Raw genomic sequence first — 19,294 nt, forward strand, 5'->3', positions numbered from 1 at the left:
AATCTCATTTGTGCTCTCAATCTATCCTACCCTGCAGGAAACGCAAACTAAGCAGATGCAATTCCAAAAACCAAGTTGCTTTGTACATTGTCCTTTGGTAAGACAACTAAATGGGGCTCTCTGCATGTCAAAAGATAATGGCTGGGTTTGCATTATCTGTGATTTTTCAACTTTCTTTAATGTTTTTCTCTTCCTCTTTTGGCCCAGGAAAAAGTGTTGGTCTGAAGGAGAAATCATGTGTCAACTCAAAATTTGGTCTCTGGATGAGGACTTGTAATTCTAGCTGTCCATTGTTCTAACCGAATGCCAATGCAACCAAAAATAACTCCAAATGGAAAGAAGGAAAAAACATCCCCTAAAAACAATAGTTGTTTCATTCCAAGGTTTCTTTTTTACATATATCAACAGCAGTTGTGGCTCTTTAAATAGGTTACTCTCTTTGCAATTGCAGTATGATTCTCCTCCTGCATTGACTTCTTTCTGTATCTGTTTTGGAAATAACCATGGGTTTGAACCCACTGCCAGAGTGCGGTCTGCATAAGAGAATTAATTTTAACTCATGGTACTTTCGAATTAGCCAGACCACAGAACTGACCACCTCAAAGTCAAAAGCAAGCCCAGCGTTCCTTCTTCCCTCCAGGTCTGGAGGAGAGCTGGGACGATTTTCTCAGCACTCAGCAAAGCTCTGGCCAAGATGCACTGCTGGAAGTTGTGTTGAAATTTGGGAACTCTTCAGCCACCATGTGTCAGCATCTAAAATGAGGCTGAGGCTCTGAGCAATGCTCAAGGCACCCCCCCCCCAGCCTTGCCAACACACAAACAAGGTTATTAAACTAATTTAATACATTTAAAGCCAAAAGAGTCAATGACCTCCCTGGAGTAAAATTCCCTGGGAACAATCTGCAGCTTATGTGTCACCAAAATCAAAGAAAGAATTGCTGGCTTGCTTTGTCCATTTGTCTCTTTTTCCGGGGAGCTCTATGCTCTCCTGTGGCTCCCTGGTTCCCCCGTGGCCACTCCCACCTCACTGGATGCACAACATCCCTTCCCGCCTCCACAATATGCCTCAACCTTGCCTTGGCAAACTCTAAGATAAGTTCCCTGCAATTGGAGTTCATTCCCTGGTTCTTTCTATCTCCCTCTGGGAAGGTCCTAGCCCCATCTGGTCCAGCTTAAGCCATGCCTGTTGTTTTTTTTGAGAACAATCGGCATTTTCTTTCCACTGCTGCATATGATCTGGACACCTGAACGGCGTGATCCCAAGAGAACCAACACTCGCTTAGCAGAAACACCTTCAAGCATCTCCTCTTCTCCTACCCACCTCTGCCCTTTCCAACATGAGGGAGGAGGGATGAAAAACCCTGGGTGGTGTTTCTGAAGGGCTATCTGGCACATACTAAGCCACGGGGGAGATCTGAAAGCAACATCTGTGCTTAGGTCCTGTCCTTCTAGAAGCTCGTGCTCTTGGCACCTGTACCATGTGACTAGGACTGCTCAGCCCTCTTCTCACCAAGAACTACCGTGATTCAGGGGGAGAGGTCTAAAACCTCAGAGAGGGCAGCCTGGGTGGCTCAGCAGTTTGGCGCCTGCTTTCAGCCCAGGGCATGATCCTGGAGACCCAGGATCAAGTCCCACATCGGGCTCCCTGTGTGGAGCCTGCTTCTCCCTCTGCCTGTGTCTCTGCCTCTCTCTCTCTCTCTCTCTCTCTCTGTGTCTCTCATGAATAAATAAATAAAATCTTTAAAAAATAAAAATAAAAAAATAAAACCTCAGAGAAAAGCTGCTGACCCAATTAGCCTGTTGGTGCTCAGGTTTGCTATAATCTCCCCATTACTACCTGGCCTGAAAATCACAAAATTCTATTTTCTGGACGTCTCCTGCCAGCTGGGTGCCGAACAGATGTGCCAATAGGAAGAACTGTCCCAAGATCGGAAGGTAGGAAGAAGGTGGAGGTCATCATGCTTCCCTGGTGGGAGCTTCAGTGAGGGTTTCCTGGGCTCCTGAAACATCAGCAGGAGTGTGGGTTCCTGACTTCATCCTTATCAATGATGGCATCCATTCTAGAGAGGTCGGCAGCTGGGCTGGGCTTATGGACTTCGGGTGACACCACCATGACACATTTGCTTCTCCAGCCCTTGGTTGATATGGCTTTCTACTGTAACTTATCTCTGGTAACAGTGTTTTTCCTCTTTTGCTCCTCTCACTCTTTTTAGATTTTTTTTAAGCCAATTCTCTGTAGTAAATTCTCCTCTGTCTGAAGTTCCTAGCGTTGTTTGTTTTTCCAATTACTGACCAATACAAACTCCTACCTAAATCCTAGAAAAAGAGAAGCCTAGGGGCACCTGGGTAGTTCAGTGGTTGAGCGTCTGCCTTTGGCTCAGGTCGTAATCCCGGGGTCCTGGGATTGAGTCCCACAACAGGCTCCCCCAGAGAGCCTGCTTCTCCCTCTGCCTATGTCTCTGCCTCTCTCTCTGTGTCTCTCATGAATAAAAAAAATAAAATCTTTAAAAATAGAGAGAGAAGCTAGAACAAAGCTGAGTCAGTTATCTGAGTTTATTTGGACCTGTTGCTCTCATCAAATGGATACTAGGGATTGTCCAGGCTGTGGTTCTGCCATAGAAGGGTTTATGTCACATCCTGGGCAAGGTCCCTTGGCTATAGCTCAGTAACCACATAACTGCAGAGTGAGAGTGACTGCCAGGGCGGACCGTGGACAGTGGTGCCATCATGAAGACACCACTGGGACTGAGGTCAGAGGGGTTGTTGTTGTACTTCTGCCCCCAGAGGGTGGCATCCAATTTTGGTCTCACTAGTGAAGTACATGGTCCAGAGAATGAGCAGTCAGGAAGGAGCCCTTGGAGTAAAACATATTAGCAGCCTGAGCTGACCGGTTCTCCAGAGGACGGGCAGACAGTAACACAGCAGGAGCCAGGCTCCTATGGCCTTAGCATGTCAGTGCCAGAGCGGTCTCTGGGTTCAGAGACTTTGGACCTGCGAGCCTGGAAACACAGGCTTGGTTCTAAGCAACCCTGAATAAGTCAGGTGACCTCTCAGGCCTCATCTGTAGAATAGGGGAAGGGACTAGAATGTTCTATAAGGGTGGGTCCTAGCAGCTCTAACAGTTTTTGAGTAAATGATCCTCTGGGATGGTGGTTCTCAACCACTTGGAGGGAGCTTTGGAAAAATACCTGGGCCCTAGTGTTTCAGATTTAAATAGAAGCGTGTTGAAAACCACTGTCCTACAGCAGTCTGCCTTGGTATTTAAAGAGCATGGGAATCCCCTGGGGAGCTTATTAAAATGTGGATTTTGATCTGCCAGGTTTGAGTTGGGTCACAAGATTCTACATTTCTAACAAGCTTCCTGCTGGTGCTAATGCTGCTGGCCCAAGGGCACTATTTTGAGAATGAAAGTATTAAAGTTCTTCCCAAATTTGATATTCTAAGGCAGGTTCTCAAACTTCAGAGCATCAGAATCCCCTGGAGGGCCTGAAAAAAGGCCACTTGCTAGTCCCCACCGCAGACGTGCTGAATTAGAATCTGCATCTTCACCAATGTTTCCAGGTGATTCCACGTGCCTTAAAAGTTTGAGAAATATGGTCTTCCATCAGTGGCTCTCTTTAAGCACTTCCAGGATGCTCCCGGGGTGGGGGTGGGGCTCCTTAGAGCACAAAGCGCTAGCCTCCCCCCCACCTCTGAGCCTGGATTCAGCAGATCTGGGGTGAGGCCAAGAACTCACGTTTCTAAAGAGTTCCCAAGTACTACTGCAGGCTCCCAGGACCACACCTTCAGAACCACTGTTCAAGCAATCCAGAGAAAGGTAACATTTCCAAATCCCTGCTTAGCAAACCGAGTGCTTGCTGATCACCAAAGGAACTCCCCTGTCAGCTGGAAGGCTACAGAGATGTTCTCTGTGGGGCTGATCCCGCAAACGTCAAGGACTCTGCTCAGCACTACAGGGCAGATCCCTGGACGGAAGGAGCACCTGCAGGGCCTCGGTAGCAAACCAAGAAAGAGACAAAATTCCGACAAAAGCCACCGGCTGTGAAGTCAGCTCCAGGACAGAGAGACTGACTGACTGTAAGGTCTGGGCAAAGCCGGAAAAGCAGGGGTGAGGAGAGCTTCTGAAAGCAAAGCTGGGTGCTTCTGCTTTGCAGACGGGGTGTTGCTGCTTCCTTTTAAAACCCACAGTACAGACTCCTAACTCTGGGAAACGAACTAGGGGTGGTGGAAGGGGAGGTGGGTGGGGGTGGGGGTGACTGGGTGACGGGCACTGAGGGGGACACTTGATGGGATGAGCACTGGGTGTTATGCTATATGTTGGCAAATTGAACATCAATAAAAAATAAATTTATTAAAAAAAATGAAAATGCAAAAAATAAAAATAAAAACTAAAAATAAAACCCACAGTACACACACACCCTGCTCCTCCCGAAGGACGTACCCCGTGAAGGCTGGTGTTTTCTTACCAACACAGGAGGCTGGGCGGCCACTCCAGGCCTTGTTGTCCATACACGTGACGGTGCGCTCCCCTTTCAGTGTGTAGCCCGGGGAGCAGTAGTACTCACACCGGGAGTTAAAGTAGGCACCGTCGACGCACTTAAACCCTCCATTCGCTGGCATGGCCAGGGTGGGACATCGCTTTTCTGAAACAGAGAAAACCCGATAGGCAGCGTTTCTTAGTTTTTGTCCAGAGAGTTTCGCGGTCCAGGAACTTTGAAATCACAGGGTGCAAAGCCAATGGAAAGGTAATGGACAGAATCAGAGAAGCAAAGGGACACCACACAGAAGGGGCCCATTGTCGCCTATCAGAGCAGGCTGGACTGGCATCCCAGAAGCGGCCCCCGAGACATGGATCTGTGCACAAGTGATTTGCTAGAAAGGGCTCGCGAGGGAGATGGGTGAGGGGTGCAGAAGGCAGCACAGGGGAGGGAAGGAAGCGGGGCAAGGTGGGATGGCGGGCAAAGGCAGCCCCAGCCTCCTCCTGCAGGGGAGCCCTGGAGCGGAACAACAGGGGTCTTTGGCCTGCCCGCAGGCAAGGAAACTGGGCTTCCCTAATCCTTTACTGGCCAGTGCTGGGCAGCTACAAGCCCACTGGGGATGCTCTCCCTGTCAATGCAAAGGGGACAGCCCTCTGGAGGAGCAGGGCCTCCTCTCCCTCTGAAGAAGATCCAGCATGCAAGTCAGAAGCTGGGGGATGGACACCCAGAATTGGGAAAAGGCATCGAGGAATATGCGGGTGAAGCACCAGAAGCGTCCACGACATACACAGTCACCGTGGTGCAGAGTCTACACGGGCTGGGCCACATGGCTGCAGCCCGGAGCCTTCATGTCCCCCATGATAAAGTTAAAGCATGTTCAATAGTCTTGCTGCAAAAACTGGACACATGGCAGGCAAATGCCTGGCATACAACAGGTGATCAATAAAAGGTGGCTGTCTGGATACCACGGGCATCTAAAATGTGCTTCAACAACGCCGTGCCTCTTGCAGTTGCCCAAAGGAGGGGTGACTTGTCCTCAAGCTAAAAGTCAGCCCCTCAAATGCTCGTCCCATTTTCTGTTTCCCCTGAGGCACAGTCCCTTCCACTGGAGAGCATTCTGGAGTGACTCCCCTGCCTCCTGAAGCTCTACCCCTTGGGAGAACGCTGCCTGTCTCCAGGAACATGGGTCTGTGGCTTTAGCAGCTGTCTGGGTACTTCGGGCACCATCTGCACCTCTGCCCCGCTCTCTGCTGCTACTGCCTGAGACCCTTGATGGCAGTGCCTGAGTGTGTCTTGTTTCTAGATCCCCAACACCTCTGTGGCATCTGCTCACAAGGGGGACATTTTCTCATCAGAGACCACGTAACAGTCCTTTTTTCAAAGGCCCTAATCTCAGAGTGAAAGAACTTTGGCCCCGATGGGCCCCAGGGACCCACCATGGCTGGGCTACTCACGCTTGCAGATGACCTTGTCGGACCACCGCTTGTTGGACTGGCAGACAAGCTGGGAAGAGCCATGCAGCTCGTAGCCCTTCCGGCAGCGAATGTCGCACCTGGTCCCCAGGGCTGTTTTGTAGTAGCCTCCTTGAGGGGCCCTGCAGTACACATCCCCATACTTCACCTTGATGGGGGAGCACCAAGGGGTGTCTGCAGGTATCGGAAACAAAGGAGGGGGGAGAAATAGGAAATGACACTTTTAGAAAATATGTCTCCTCATTCTCCAAAGTCCCTGGCTGGCTGTGCCCCAGATTTTAGAATCTTTTAAGGAGTCTTTAAGGTAGGGGCCCCTGGGTGCTCAGTTGGTTAAGCATCTGTCTGTGGCTCAGGTCATGATCTCTGGGTCCTGGGACTGAGCCCCACTGAAGGCTCCCTGCTTATCCCTCTCCCTCTGCCCCTTGCTTGTGCCCTCTCACACAGATAAATAATTTTTTTTTAAAAAAAAGGAGTCTTTAAGGAGTCTCTGGGGGAGGGAGGTTACAATCACAGGACTAGGTGTCAGACATATCTGACTGTGGATCTGGATTCCTGCATTCTAACTGTGTGACTTTGGACAAGTTGCTTAGCCTCTCTGAGTCAATACCTATAGCTCTGTCACAGGGGCTCTTAGCAGGACAAAAACAAAAACAAAAACAAAAAAAACAACAACCCACTAATGCATATCAAGCACCTAGCACAGTGCCCAGCACATAGCACATGTTCAATAAATGCTTGTTCCTTTGGGTATTTTCCTTAAGGAGACAACATAATTCTTTGGAGGGCAACTGATATCATTGGAAACCCTGACCCCAACCATCCATACATAATGGCAAGGGAATCAATAATTGGTTAGACTTTTCCCAAATCTGCACACATATTCTCTGTAAAAACTCATCACACTATTTTAGTTAACGTGCATGAAGCTGCAATTTCCAGGGTTTTGCCATGGGATATAATTTTGGCTTAAGATGACAGAACAGGGACACGTGGGTGGCTCAGTGGTTGAGCACCTGCCTTGGGCTCAGGGCATGATCCAGGGGTCCCAGGATCGAGTCCCGCATCGGGCTTCCCGCAGGGAGCCTGCTTCTCCCTCTGCCTAGGTCTCTGTGATCTCATAAATGAATGAATGAATGAATGAATGAATGAATGAATAAATAAATAAATAAATAAATGAAATATTTTTTTAAAAATCACAGAACAGTTGCTCCCCATAGGGAAGAAACTCCCCTCTTCAGATGTCCCCAGTTATGCCCCATGTAGGTAAGAGAGTGGCAAAAGTGGCAAAGTTCCGAAATGACCAGATTCCAGGGTGTTTTGATTCTGGTCTGGTGGTTGCCCAGAGCATAGCGCTTCTGATAAATCAGCGCCTCTCCCCGCCTTTGGAAGGTGCTCCCTGAGCCCTAAAATCGTTAGGGCAAGGCTGGCTCCCGCGTGGGGAAGCTGCCTCTGTGCCCACCGCATAGTCGATGGGGAGCAGAGCCAGAGCTCCCCAAGGCCGCCGGGAGCAGGCTCCCCAGCGCCGAGAACAGGAGGCCCCTCCTACGGCTGCCCGGCCCCTGCCGCCGCCCTGGCACCTGGGCCGTCCGTGAGCGGGGGGCGTGCGCCATCATGTGGCCAAGGAGGAGGACAGACACCTTGTTGGACTTTCCAAGGAGTTTTCTGAGGACGTGTGTCTGACTGCTTCTCAGCCATGAAGACCAAGTCATGTCCAGGGCTTGTGCACAGACTCCTTTTTTTTTTTTTTTTTTTACTTTTGTGCTTTCACAACTCCTTTGGCTAATACTTTCATCATATAATGTTTTTGCAGACAGCTGCCACCTGGGTCTTAAGATCAGGACTCAAGCAACTATTCCCTGGATTTTCAGGGTATAAGTCATGTCCTGTGGGCTTGGCCTAGAGCTGATTAAGTTCAACCATGTGGACACAGGCCTGCGGGAGCTTGCCTCAGGCCTACGGGCCTTCCTTGAACAAAGTTTCCTTCCCCTGGCCTTTACACACACTGCATGTGCTAACAGTTTTAAATGAGAACAATCTGAACCCTGAAGTGAAGTACAATACAACCTTACATGTCTCCATTATTTTCTTCTAAGTATAAAAGGATTCTTGGGGCAGCCCGGGTGGCTCAGTGGTTTAGCGCCACCTTCAGCCCAGGGCCTGATCCTGGAGACCCGGGATTGAGTCCCACATCGGGCTCCCTGCAGGGAGCCTGCTTCTCCCTCTGCCTCTCTCTCTCTCTCTCTCTCTCTCTCTCTCTGTGTGTGTGTGTGTGTCTCACGAATAAATAAATAAAATCTTAAAAAAAAGGATTCTCGAGCTGATTTTAAATGTGTTGGTTCTTTCTTTGGCGGTGGCTCCAGGTAAGCCATGAAACTGGGAGATTTCCAGACCACAGGTAAATGAGACACCCTTGGGGTGTGTTTGCTTAGCAGACTAAGCTGTGGATATTTCTTCTATCATCAAAAGATCTTAAGATAAATTCTGGAAGAATCCACAGATGCCTGCCACTCAAACAAAACTGAGATTTGAAACCTACTGGCTTCTGTGACTACTAGAAGTGAGGTGTATTTCTCTTTCTCTCTCTTTTCTTTCTTTTCCAAATGTAATAGGAAAGATCACCTACAAGGAAACTCCAAAATACATCTGTTGTTTTCAATCTCAGAGAAGCACTTTTTATAGTTTATCAGAGGACTTCATGGTATTCTTAAAAATCTTAAAAATTCTTAAAATTCTTAAAAATCACCTGTTATTTTACCTCTTTATCTGTATCATCGTCCCACCCCTCCTCAATGCCTTCCCCACTGCCTCATTCCTCTTACTTTCCCTGCGTGTCCTGTTCTCCTTCTAGACTGCAAGGCTTCTGTGCTTGCTCCCCATCACCAGCCTCTCCTCTTGCTGACTGGGTCCCCCTTACTGCCTCTCTCTCCAGAGAGAGAAAGTGAGTCCCCACCAGGGGTTGGGGAAGAGTGGCAAAGGAGGAGTGAATTCAGGTGACACAGAGAGAGAGAGAGGAGGAAAACGCACTGAGCTAGTGGAGTATGGTGCATGCAATGTGGGGCAGAGGCAAGAGCCCCAGGAGGCATCCATTCCAACATTGTCATCTCCTAGCAACTCTGGACAACTCACTACATTTTTCAGGGAAGCAGATTCCTCATCTATAAGCGACAGGAGTGGGTTAAGTTATTTTCAAAGTCCCATCTAACTTTGAAGCTGTAGAATTCATACCCTTATTCCTTTCCGACTTCCCACCCATGCCTGCCTCCACACTCCCTCTTCTGACTGCTGACTGGGTAGTCTCTCCTAACCAACTCCCATGACCCTTTCAGCCGAAGGCAAATCCTTTGTGCGTTCTGGGTCCCAATCACAACTCCACTGATGTAAAAATGGGAAAAGTGTTCCAATTCTCAACCTGTTTTTCACTCAAATATCGAAAACACCCACATCCTCCAGCTTCTGGACTTTTTTTCAGGAGGGACACGATTCTTGAGGAAGCTAAAATGAAGCAGCATACCTTCACTTTAGCACACGTGTTATGGCTGGCTTTTCCACAAATGTACCCAGGACTAATATTTAAGGCTGGCATATCCAGTAGAGAATGACCTGAGGATACATATATCACAAATTCCTATATTTCTATATTCCTATAGTATTTTTCAGTGCAATTAGATTATGCCCCATATTCTGAGTCCTCAAATCCTCCTAGAAGGGCTGGCTGCATATCCAAAAGCTATGCTGTTGTCAACACGTAGGGAAAATAATCTTGTTTTCATTTATTTGCAAAAGGAATTTCTTTCATATTACTTTCCAAGACAAATATATGGAAGATATTTTGACAGTTTAACAGCTCTTCAGTAACAATAATTAAAATGGTAGTGAGTGACTTGAATCTGAAATGCATGAAAGTGCCATGAGTTGAAGTGAATGGGCAAAACACTTAACACGGAGGTTTAGTGAAAAACATATCTTATGCTGCTTCAATTAAGACAGGGTTTATTTCAGGAGAAATCTAAATTGATTATTCAGCAAAGCTTTTTCATCCCCCTAGGCTAAAGTGGTAAGCATCCCAGTTAACTGGAGTTCCTGGGATAGACAGTGTCTTACAGCAGATCCGTGAGGAGCTACTAGCAAACTCTGGACATTCAGTTAAATGTCTGGATTTGGGGCACCTGGGTGGCTCAGTGGCTGAGCATCTGCCTTTGTCTCAGGTCATGATCCTGGAGACCTGGGATTGAGTCCCTCATCGGGCTCCCTGCAGGGAGCCTGCTTCTCCCTCTGCCTGTCTCTGCCTCTCTCTGTGTCTCTCATGAATAAAGTAATAAAATCTTTTAAAAAGAATAAAACGTCTGGATTTCGGACCGAAATGCAACGTCAGCTAGCTGTGTGACTCTGGGCAAGTCACCTACCCTCTCTAATCTCTGTTTCCTTCATCTCTGAATAAGGAATAACATTTAGCCCTGCACGCCTCAGTGTGTGACTATACAGTGGCATTCCACAAAAGAGAATCAAAAGCAATGCTTGCCACATTCTGGGGTCACAGTAAATTCCATTTCACTTCCTTCTTTTCTTTACTTTAACTCAAAAACACTTATTGAGTATGTGCTCTGTGCCAGACACTGTGCAGGGACCTGAGGACCTACAGCTGACCCCCTGGTTACTGATGTGAGCTTAAAGTATTAAAACTTAAAAAACAACAGGGGTGCCTGGCTGGCTCAGTCGGTAGAGTGGGTGACTTGATCTCGGGGTTGTGAGTTCAAGCTCCTGGTTGGGTGTAGAGATTACTAAAACAAAACAAAACAAAACCCCCAAAAAACCCAAAACAACAAAAAACAAACAAAAAAAAAACTTAAGAAAACTGACAATAAAAACAATCTCCTAAGAATTTTTCTTCTTAAAGCCATAGGACAGGCACATATTTTATCCATCTGGTCTACCTCCCACAATCACACTGCTGTGAGGTGAGCAGGAACGCTGGGAACCATGAGCCGAGGACACTAGACAACTTTTACTGTACAGGTGAAGGGCCATATGTGCACATAGGCATCTTAGGAAGCTTTTTCAACAAGTAACTCAAAGAAAAAAATTTTTTTCAAACCCTCAATTAATTAAGGAAGTGTGAGGAATCAGAATATTCCTTAACCCAAACATCTAATTAACAAGTTTGTCTTTTCCTTGATTGGTTGATTCCTGAGGCAATTACTATAGAAGTAATGGGTAGGAATGAATATCTGCATTCACAAATCATAAGAAAATGTGGAACATGGTGGGAAACACACCTGGACATAGGCACCAGTCATTATGTTAGATTGTTCACTTCTGTGGAAAACAACTGAAGGACTCTCTGCAGCCAAAGGCTGGCCAGTACTACCCTGATTCTCCTACAGCTTACACATATCACAACAGACCAGGGCAGTGTCCTCTTGCTAGACTATGGGCAAATTTCCTGGGAAAAGTGCCACAACAGAACTTTATTAACCAATTTTTCTTCAAATTATTCCTCCACTGCAAAAGGAACCAGGATTCAGAGAGAAATCATCTAAATTTCCCTCCCTTCCCTTTTCCCAGGGCTGAGCTTCAGAGAAATGACTCACCAGTAGAAATATTTGTGGACATACTTACCTGAGCCTGCATAGAAGTTTCTTGATTAGGCTTTTTATACGTGGTAGGGGGGCGGATTGCTGGAAATGTGTAGAGATGGAGTTCTTTGTCATTAGATTAAAGTGTCATTGGGCAACACACTTTACTTAAACATTTCGGGAGCCAAGCTGGACTCAGGAAGAGCACAATGAAATGAGCTTATGAAAATCAAGTTTTCTCATTCTCCATTCATCTCAGTACATTAGCAGCACAGGGTCCAGATTTGACCTTGGGGGGTTTGTTCTGGACCATTCTAGCTGTAATGTATGAATCAGGCAGAAGTCATGGCTTGATTTTCACTTTCATCAGCTAGAGCTTGGCTTTGCAGAAATAAGGACAGTAAAGAGACTAAAGAGAATAAAATGACCACTGGGGTGCTGAAGGTCAGCACTTCAGAAAATTCAACATGCTTTTTCTTTCTTTCATTTCTCTTCATTTTTTTAAAAAAATGGGAATATAAGCTGATTAGTTTTTGAATATTTTTTTCTGGACAGGTAATTCACACTTTAATGTGTTGGCTGGTCACTTTATTATAGTCTGCTCTTGCAGGGCAAAAAAGGAAAGTTCTCCTGGCATCAGCAGGTCCTCATTAGCACAGAAGCAAAGCATTCACCTTTATATCTAGTGTGTGAATACCCGACTTCATCGTCTTCTAGCGGTGAGTCTCCAGATCCTACAATAAAAAAAGAACAGAAACTGCAGCAAGAAAAGCCACCCGATATGGACGAATATTTCGAAGCGTTGCTTTGGCACAGTCCATGCAAGAAGGGCAATTAGAACGCAGAGCCAAGAGTGAAAGCTTCTGTGGCCATTCATGAGGGGACAAGGGACCTCTCAGAGTGAACCTGGATGGGCTGAGATTGCCAGAGCCAATCAAAATGAGCCTCCAACTGTTTTTGGAATCACCACGTGCCAACTGAAATTCTAGACTCAGGATAGAAAGTCAACTTCACTCTGAGAAGATGCCAATGTATATGAATCTCATGCCAGGGGAGACACAGTAAAATGTGTGTGACTCAGACATGGCCTATGGTTTCTCCAGCAGTTAAAGAAAACCCAATAGAACTGAGTGAAAATCAGTCCATCTTGTGAAATGAATTTGGATGGAGGATAAGGAGGCAAAGCAAATGTCTTATCTTAATGACCAAAGAAATACAAAGCTACTTTGGTATATTTGTAGGAAATGAGGGCTGGAATCAACAATCCGGATGTTTATTTCGAGCCTCACACCAAGGCATCGCTAAAGCAGAATTTCTTGATGAGTCTTGCTACTCTTGAAAACCACAGCCTCAGAGAGAAAATCTGCATTTAATTTTAAAATTTAAACTCATTTTGAAGTTGGAACTGAATCATTTTTAGAATATTAAGTATTGGATTCCAGTAAGTGGTAGATTCTTAATCTTTAAAGTGGTACCAGGGCCCAAACTTCAAAACCATAATCTTAAATTTACATATCTTTCCCTCTAGACTTCCTGGTTTGATCACGGACCATGGAGTTGGCACCATCTTGGTCACACATTTACCTACAGGGACGTGCAAGCATAACAGACAGGGACAATGATACTCTCTATTATGAGGCTTTTCAAATCCCCATACAGGATAAGAGAGTCAGTAACGGTCCTCACTGCACATGTATTCTGGACAAGAGGTAGAGTGGAAATTCAATGTTGGAAGCTGATGAAGCCTGGACCATATCCATTTGAAAAAGGCCTCAATTTCCCCAACTAGAGAAGTTCTGTGTTCTGCTTTGCTCCAGGATTCTTCACTTGGTCTCTAGCCACCACAACAGGTACAAAGTTACACAAACTGCTCTTTCCTCAATATCAAAAAGTGAACATGAAAACCAGTATTACTCTTCAGGAAAGCAATCTAGCGACATGAATCAAAAGCCTATGTTCAAACCCCTTTATCCAGGCATTCCACTTCTGGGAATCTATCCCAAGGAAAGGATATTAAATATAGGAAAAAATTTTACACACAAAGATTTCTTTCTGATGTCACTTAGAATAGCAGAAGACTATAAACAGACCAAACAGTCAATATTATGGTTAAATAAACCAAAGGACATTCATTGGATTATAATGTAATATAGCCATTAAAAATGTTTATAAAAAGATACAACAGTGTGGGAAAAGCTTATAACACTAAGTGAGCAATGTGTTATAGCAAAATTACACAAATTGCGTGATTTACAACAATGTAAAACAATCAAGTTCAAAATAAACAATGCATAGAAGAGCTATGGTAATTGGATGTTTTTCTTCTTTCTCATTTAAATTCTCTACTATAAACATGTATTACTTTCACAATGGAAAATAAACTTTATTATGCATGTAACTCAAAGAAGCTTCATTTCCAAAATGCATTCTGAACATATCAGAAGCGGTTCAGAATCTGCTGTCCCTCCCCTCCCACCCTGCCCGTTTCTCTCCACATTCAGAGCTGAACTGGAGTGCTCTAACAGTTGTTGGATTCTTCAACTCCATATGGCCTATCTCATATTGTCAAGAGATTCATCTTTTTTTCTTTTTTTTCTTTCTTTTTTTTAATTGGAGTTCAATTTGCCAACATATAGCATAACACCCAGTGCTCATCCCATCAAGCGCCCCCCTCAGTGCCCATCACCCACCCCTTGCCCCCCTCCCTTTCCACCACCCCTTGTTCATTTCCCAGAGTTAGGAGTTTCTCATGTTCTGTCTCCCTAAGAGATTGATCTTATATTAAGAGTGCTTCCCTCTTCCCCCAAGTCATACAATCTACCTACACAGTAAGAGGTTCTAGACTTATTCCTGGTTGGAAGCAAAGAAAACAACTGTCATAGGTTGGGTTCTTGGGGGAGTGGCTTTTGAGATGGAGTTCAGGGCATAGGAGGTTTATTAAGGATCAATCATCAACATCTGTGAAAGGGACAAGAAAGAAGCAGGTTTGGACAGAGGGAGAAGTTGAGCCCAATGACAGTCTCTCAGGTTGGGCTGAAATGGCTGAGCCTTTATACCCCTGCCTCGATCAGCCACTGGATATGGCCCACGTTGGGAGGACACGAACATGGGCAAAGCACTCCGGACACAGAGGTGATCTCAGAAGGGGCTGAAAGCTGATGACTGGCTGAGACCAGCACTGCCTCCAGCTGAGACCACCTGTCCTTCCTTGAAGGGAGAGCTGGTCGGGCCATCTCTGTGACCATCACAACACTCCCTCATTGACAAATAACTCGAGATGTGTAGTCACAAGGCAGGGGGATACTCTCCATAGAGAAGGGAAAGAACCTATTGGAGAGGTGGGTGCACTTGGGGTGCACAGCCCCATTCTGCTGGTACATTAACATTCTAAGATACCTTCATCATATATTATTTATTATAGGGAAAACTTAACATCTGACCACAGGGGAATCAGCAAATAAGTTATCTTCTATCAACAATATATCCACTAATCAAGTTTGAAATAGGGAAATGTGTGTGAAATACAGCTTAGCAGAAAAGAAGATACTGTAAACTATACACGGAATAAAGTATAACACTGAATATATATACACATATATATATAATAGCAACATGCATGTGTCAAATTTGGAATACCATAATACCATATATGGAATACTCTCTCTCTCTCTCTCTCTCTCTATATATATATATATATATATATAACATATATATATTCATATATATATAAAACATATATATATTCAGTGTTTTATATATATAAAACTATATATATAGTATTATATATTATATATAGTATTATATATATTACTTATATATATAGTATTATATATATATATTACTTATAATCCTAACTTGTAATACCATAAGGTAGGATTACTAATCAGTGGGGGTAAAGGTCAATAAATATGCTAGGATTAAATGGATATGCATACAAAGAAAAAAAAATAAGAGTCCTACCTCGCACCATACCAAAAAACCATTTCCAAAGCATTTATAGGCCTAAATTTGAAAGCCAAAACTTTGGGGAAAAATGCAGAATGTCTGCATGATCATGAGGTAGGGAAAGACTATTAAATTAAACGTACAAACCATAACCTATAAAGGAAAATATTGCTACACTTCACCACACTAAAACGTAAAACTTCTGTGCAATAAGAGACACATAAACAAAGTTTAAAGATGAATGCCAGACTGGGAGGAAATATTTGCAACACATATAATACAGAATTATTATCCAGGATATATAAAGGAAACAGTCCAATGGGGGAAAAATAGCAAATACGAACAAGTACTCCTGGATTTGAAGCAAATGCTGCAACACATTAATATGAAACAATCCTCAACCTCACTAGTAATCAGGACAATAGAATCAAGATACCAATTCACACTCATCAGACTGCCACAACCTTCCCTGACAAGGATGTCGTGATACAGGAACTTTCAAGATCTGCCCGTGGAATATAATTGGTACAACTACGTGGAAGAGATCCTGTGCACTGCCTTTGAAACTACCCTTCAAAGCAGCCATCCCACTTTTAGAGATATTTCTCAGGGGCTCCTACATAATGCAAAAACAGCCGTGTGCTAGAATGCTCATTGCAGCACTGCCGGTAGTAAAAACAACTGTATAAAACCATTACTGGAAATAAATGGTGGTGTGTTGAAATGATAGAAAGCTGTCAAAGTTCAAATCGGTGAACTCAATCTACATGAAACAAGGTGGAATCTCAAACACATGATGGACAGTGAACAAAAGCAAGTTACATGATAAATATAGCATGTGATATCAATTACATAACATCTTAAAATACAAAAAAAATACTATTATGTTTTCCATAGATATGGAAACTATAAACTTATAATGGATTAGAAAAATATACATCAGCTTCAGATTAGTGGTTTCCTCCGGGCAGGAAGGAAGAGGAAGAAACTCAGAAACACATACACAGGGCCACTGATAATCTTATGTCTTAGCAGAAAAAAAAAAAGGTCTGGAGGAAATGTGGGAAAATGTGAATATCAGTTGAGTCTAGATGAATACTTTTCTTATACTTGAAATACTTCATTATTTGAAAAAGGAAAAGAGAAAGAGAGGAAAGGAGGGAGAAAAAGAAAGAAATGGGGAAGCTGTCTGGAAGAACATACCAGAAACTTCCATGCTCGAGCGGAACTCCTGGGTGAAAATTTCCCCTTTTCTATGTTTTGCAGGTTGTCTCCATTGAGCATGTCATTACTTTAAAATTTCTAACAAAAACATACTGAACAATCATTGAAGACTAGACCTGGTGGACTGTGGTATTTAATATTCCTGTTCATTCCACACTACTGCAAGTTTTCACATCCCAAAGCCTTGATAGACGTCTCAAAGGACTGCCGCATAAGCGAGTGCAGGACCAGCTGCCAGAAGCTGGCCTTCTATACTCTGGGTTTTGAGTTTTCCCCCACCTCCGCCTTCAGCTGCACACACATAACTCCCACAGTGAGCTTCCACCCCGCTGCTCATTGCCTCTAGGGGTGTCAGGAGTAAACTCCGCGTGTTGTAGTAGTTCAAGTCAAGACCACAAGCTCTGAAACTCAAGTGTCATTTGAAAAGTGGTAGATGTTTGCCCAAAGAGAAGAAAATTCCAGGTCACATGGTGAGGAAATCTTTATAATGAGCCAGAAGGAGACGCAAGGAGGGTGTCCAATGACCACCCGAATGCAGCACTCTCCCTGGCAGAGGTAAAGCAACTATGCTCTCCTCTTCATTTGTTTCTCTGGAGAGCTTACTCAAACCCAAACCAAGCCTTTTCACTAGAGTTTTTACTTAAATTAGAGACTGCAAAGCAGACATTGCAGATTATCTCAATTCAGAATCCTGGCAGAGGTTGCCCTGGTTAGCAACTCGATTAGCAGCAGCCCGCATACATTGCTCTATCCACCTTCACTTAGATCCGAACCCACGAGTCTGTCTCTCCCTAGCACTGATCGGCCAACAGCTAATGGCCTTCTCGTGGTGTATGCCAGGGAAGAGTGGGCCCCCCAAAAGCAAGACAAATCTCGGTGTACCAAAAGCTGCCGACTGCCAGCCTGGCAGCCATTCTCCTCTTTTTTTCTTGCTAAAAGACCTCCAGGCCACGTTTGGCAGCAACATGCCCTTCCCCAGGAAATGAACGATGGTAAGTTTAAGTCACACATTGCCCTTTTGCCAATGTCTGTTGCAGGGATAGACACGAAACCTGGGATTGGTCAATGACCAGTAAGAAGAAGCCTGATTTGGGGGGGTTGGGGAACATGGGAAAGACTTTCTCCCTGATAAAAGAGAGAACTGCACAGGGAGAAAACGCTTCCTGCTTTGGAAGCTGTTGTGTAAGGATGAATGCCCAAAGCTACTGCAACCCTTTTGCAACTATGAGATAAGATGTTGGGACTTCTAAAGATGTTCAGCTAGGGATGGTACAGTGGAAGGATAACAAGAGCCTGGGGTCTATGGTGACCTTACGGGGCCACTAAATCAACCTCAGACATCTTACCTCCAGACTTCTTGTTAGGTCGACAATAAATGTCCTTTCAGTTTAAGCTTTGGGGAATAGCACTGTTTATCACTTGCAGCTGAATGCATCCAAACTGATACACAAATGAATGGGAAATGTGCTGCCTATTACTGACAGGGGATGAAAGAAGGGAAAAGAAAACACATGGACATCAGCCATCCCTCTCTGAAAGTGTCCAGTTTATCATCAGCCTAAAGTCACACATCAACTTCTATAAAAAATAACGACCAGTCTACAAAATGGACATACTGAAGGATACGATAAGACCAAAGACTAACTTACATGCAGTAGATTTTACTTACTAAAGTTTAATGAGCAATAAAAGAGGTTCATACATATTGGGGATGTTCCACTGGGTTACAATGAAAAGAAAGAAAAGAAGAAAAGGCAGGGGATGGCGGGAGGAGAGAGAAAGGTTCCTCAACACATTCTTCTTAATTTATGAAAGTCTATCCCTTTAGAATTCTGGTTAACTGAGGTTTTATTACGCCAACCATTAATCAGTCCTCATATGGTTCAGATTACCACTCTTTGGAAAGAATGCTTCAGTGCTTCTTCCACACAAATACAAATTCTACATTGGCTCAGAAATCAGAAACTCAGTGCCATGAAGGATTCTGTCCCTCAGCCATACCTGGAGCCAATTCCATTTATAATTCTGCTCTCCTTGCAGAAACTTCATCTAATTCAACAGATTTCCAAAGAAACAGACACTCCTCTCCCCCAAAGTTCAAATAAGGGTCTTTCTGGTCTACCGAGACCCACCCTATCATTCTGAATGTCCACATATCACTGAGGCACCAAGTCACTCTTAAGAAATATTTGTTATATGTATTAGAATTACATCAGACATTTAGATTTTAGAAGGATAGTGGAATGCTCTTTCCATCACCCTAAAAGATTTCTCATGGTGGATGAGGGGAAGCATTGAGACTAATAAAAATGGAGCCAATTTGCTAAAACTATGTATTTCGTTATTGATTGTGACACATGATCCAAATGGACAGATTTGCTGCTTCTGTGTTATATTTTTAGCCCAAAGGGTTGGGTTTAGTTTTTAGTTATTTTGAAGACAGCTCTGCATTCTTAATGTGTTGTAGGAATTTTTTTTCCCTTCATCATCATTATTCTAATTATTATCAAAAGTTATCATATTAAATAGCAAACTGCATCATCAATTTTATACTGAAAGTCAGCAGCAAAATTAAATTCCCTATTCCCTAAGAACAGCAGAG

At 44.3% G+C, this 19,294-nt stretch overlaps 1 protein-coding gene across 2 annotated transcripts in view; it reads right to left on the reverse strand.

Annotated features, from left to right (window-relative positions):
- The window catches only part of SRPX (sushi repeat containing protein X-linked), a 112,359-nt gene that overhangs the window by 47,800 nt on the left and 45,265 nt on the right, over positions 1-19,294 (reverse strand). Inside the window, exons 2-4 of one of the 2 annotated variants that reach the window (XM_025440033.3) lie at positions 12,198-12,257; positions 5,933-6,124; positions 4,467-4,643 (exon numbers count right to left, since the gene is read on the reverse strand). In XM_025440033.3, the coding sequence (XP_025295818.2) occupies positions 4,467-4,643; positions 5,933-6,124; positions 12,198-12,257 (429 nt within the window). The remainder of the gene's footprint in view (positions 1-4,466; positions 4,644-5,932; positions 6,125-12,197; positions 12,258-19,294) is intronic. The other variant, XM_025440043.3, reaches the window with a different exon arrangement.

Source organism: Canis lupus, chromosome X (genome assembly GCF_003254725.2).
Source record: "Canis lupus dingo isolate Sandy chromosome X, ASM325472v2, whole genome shotgun sequence".
In the NCBI taxonomy this organism is placed as follows: domain Eukaryota; kingdom Metazoa; phylum Chordata; class Mammalia; order Carnivora; family Canidae; genus Canis; species Canis lupus.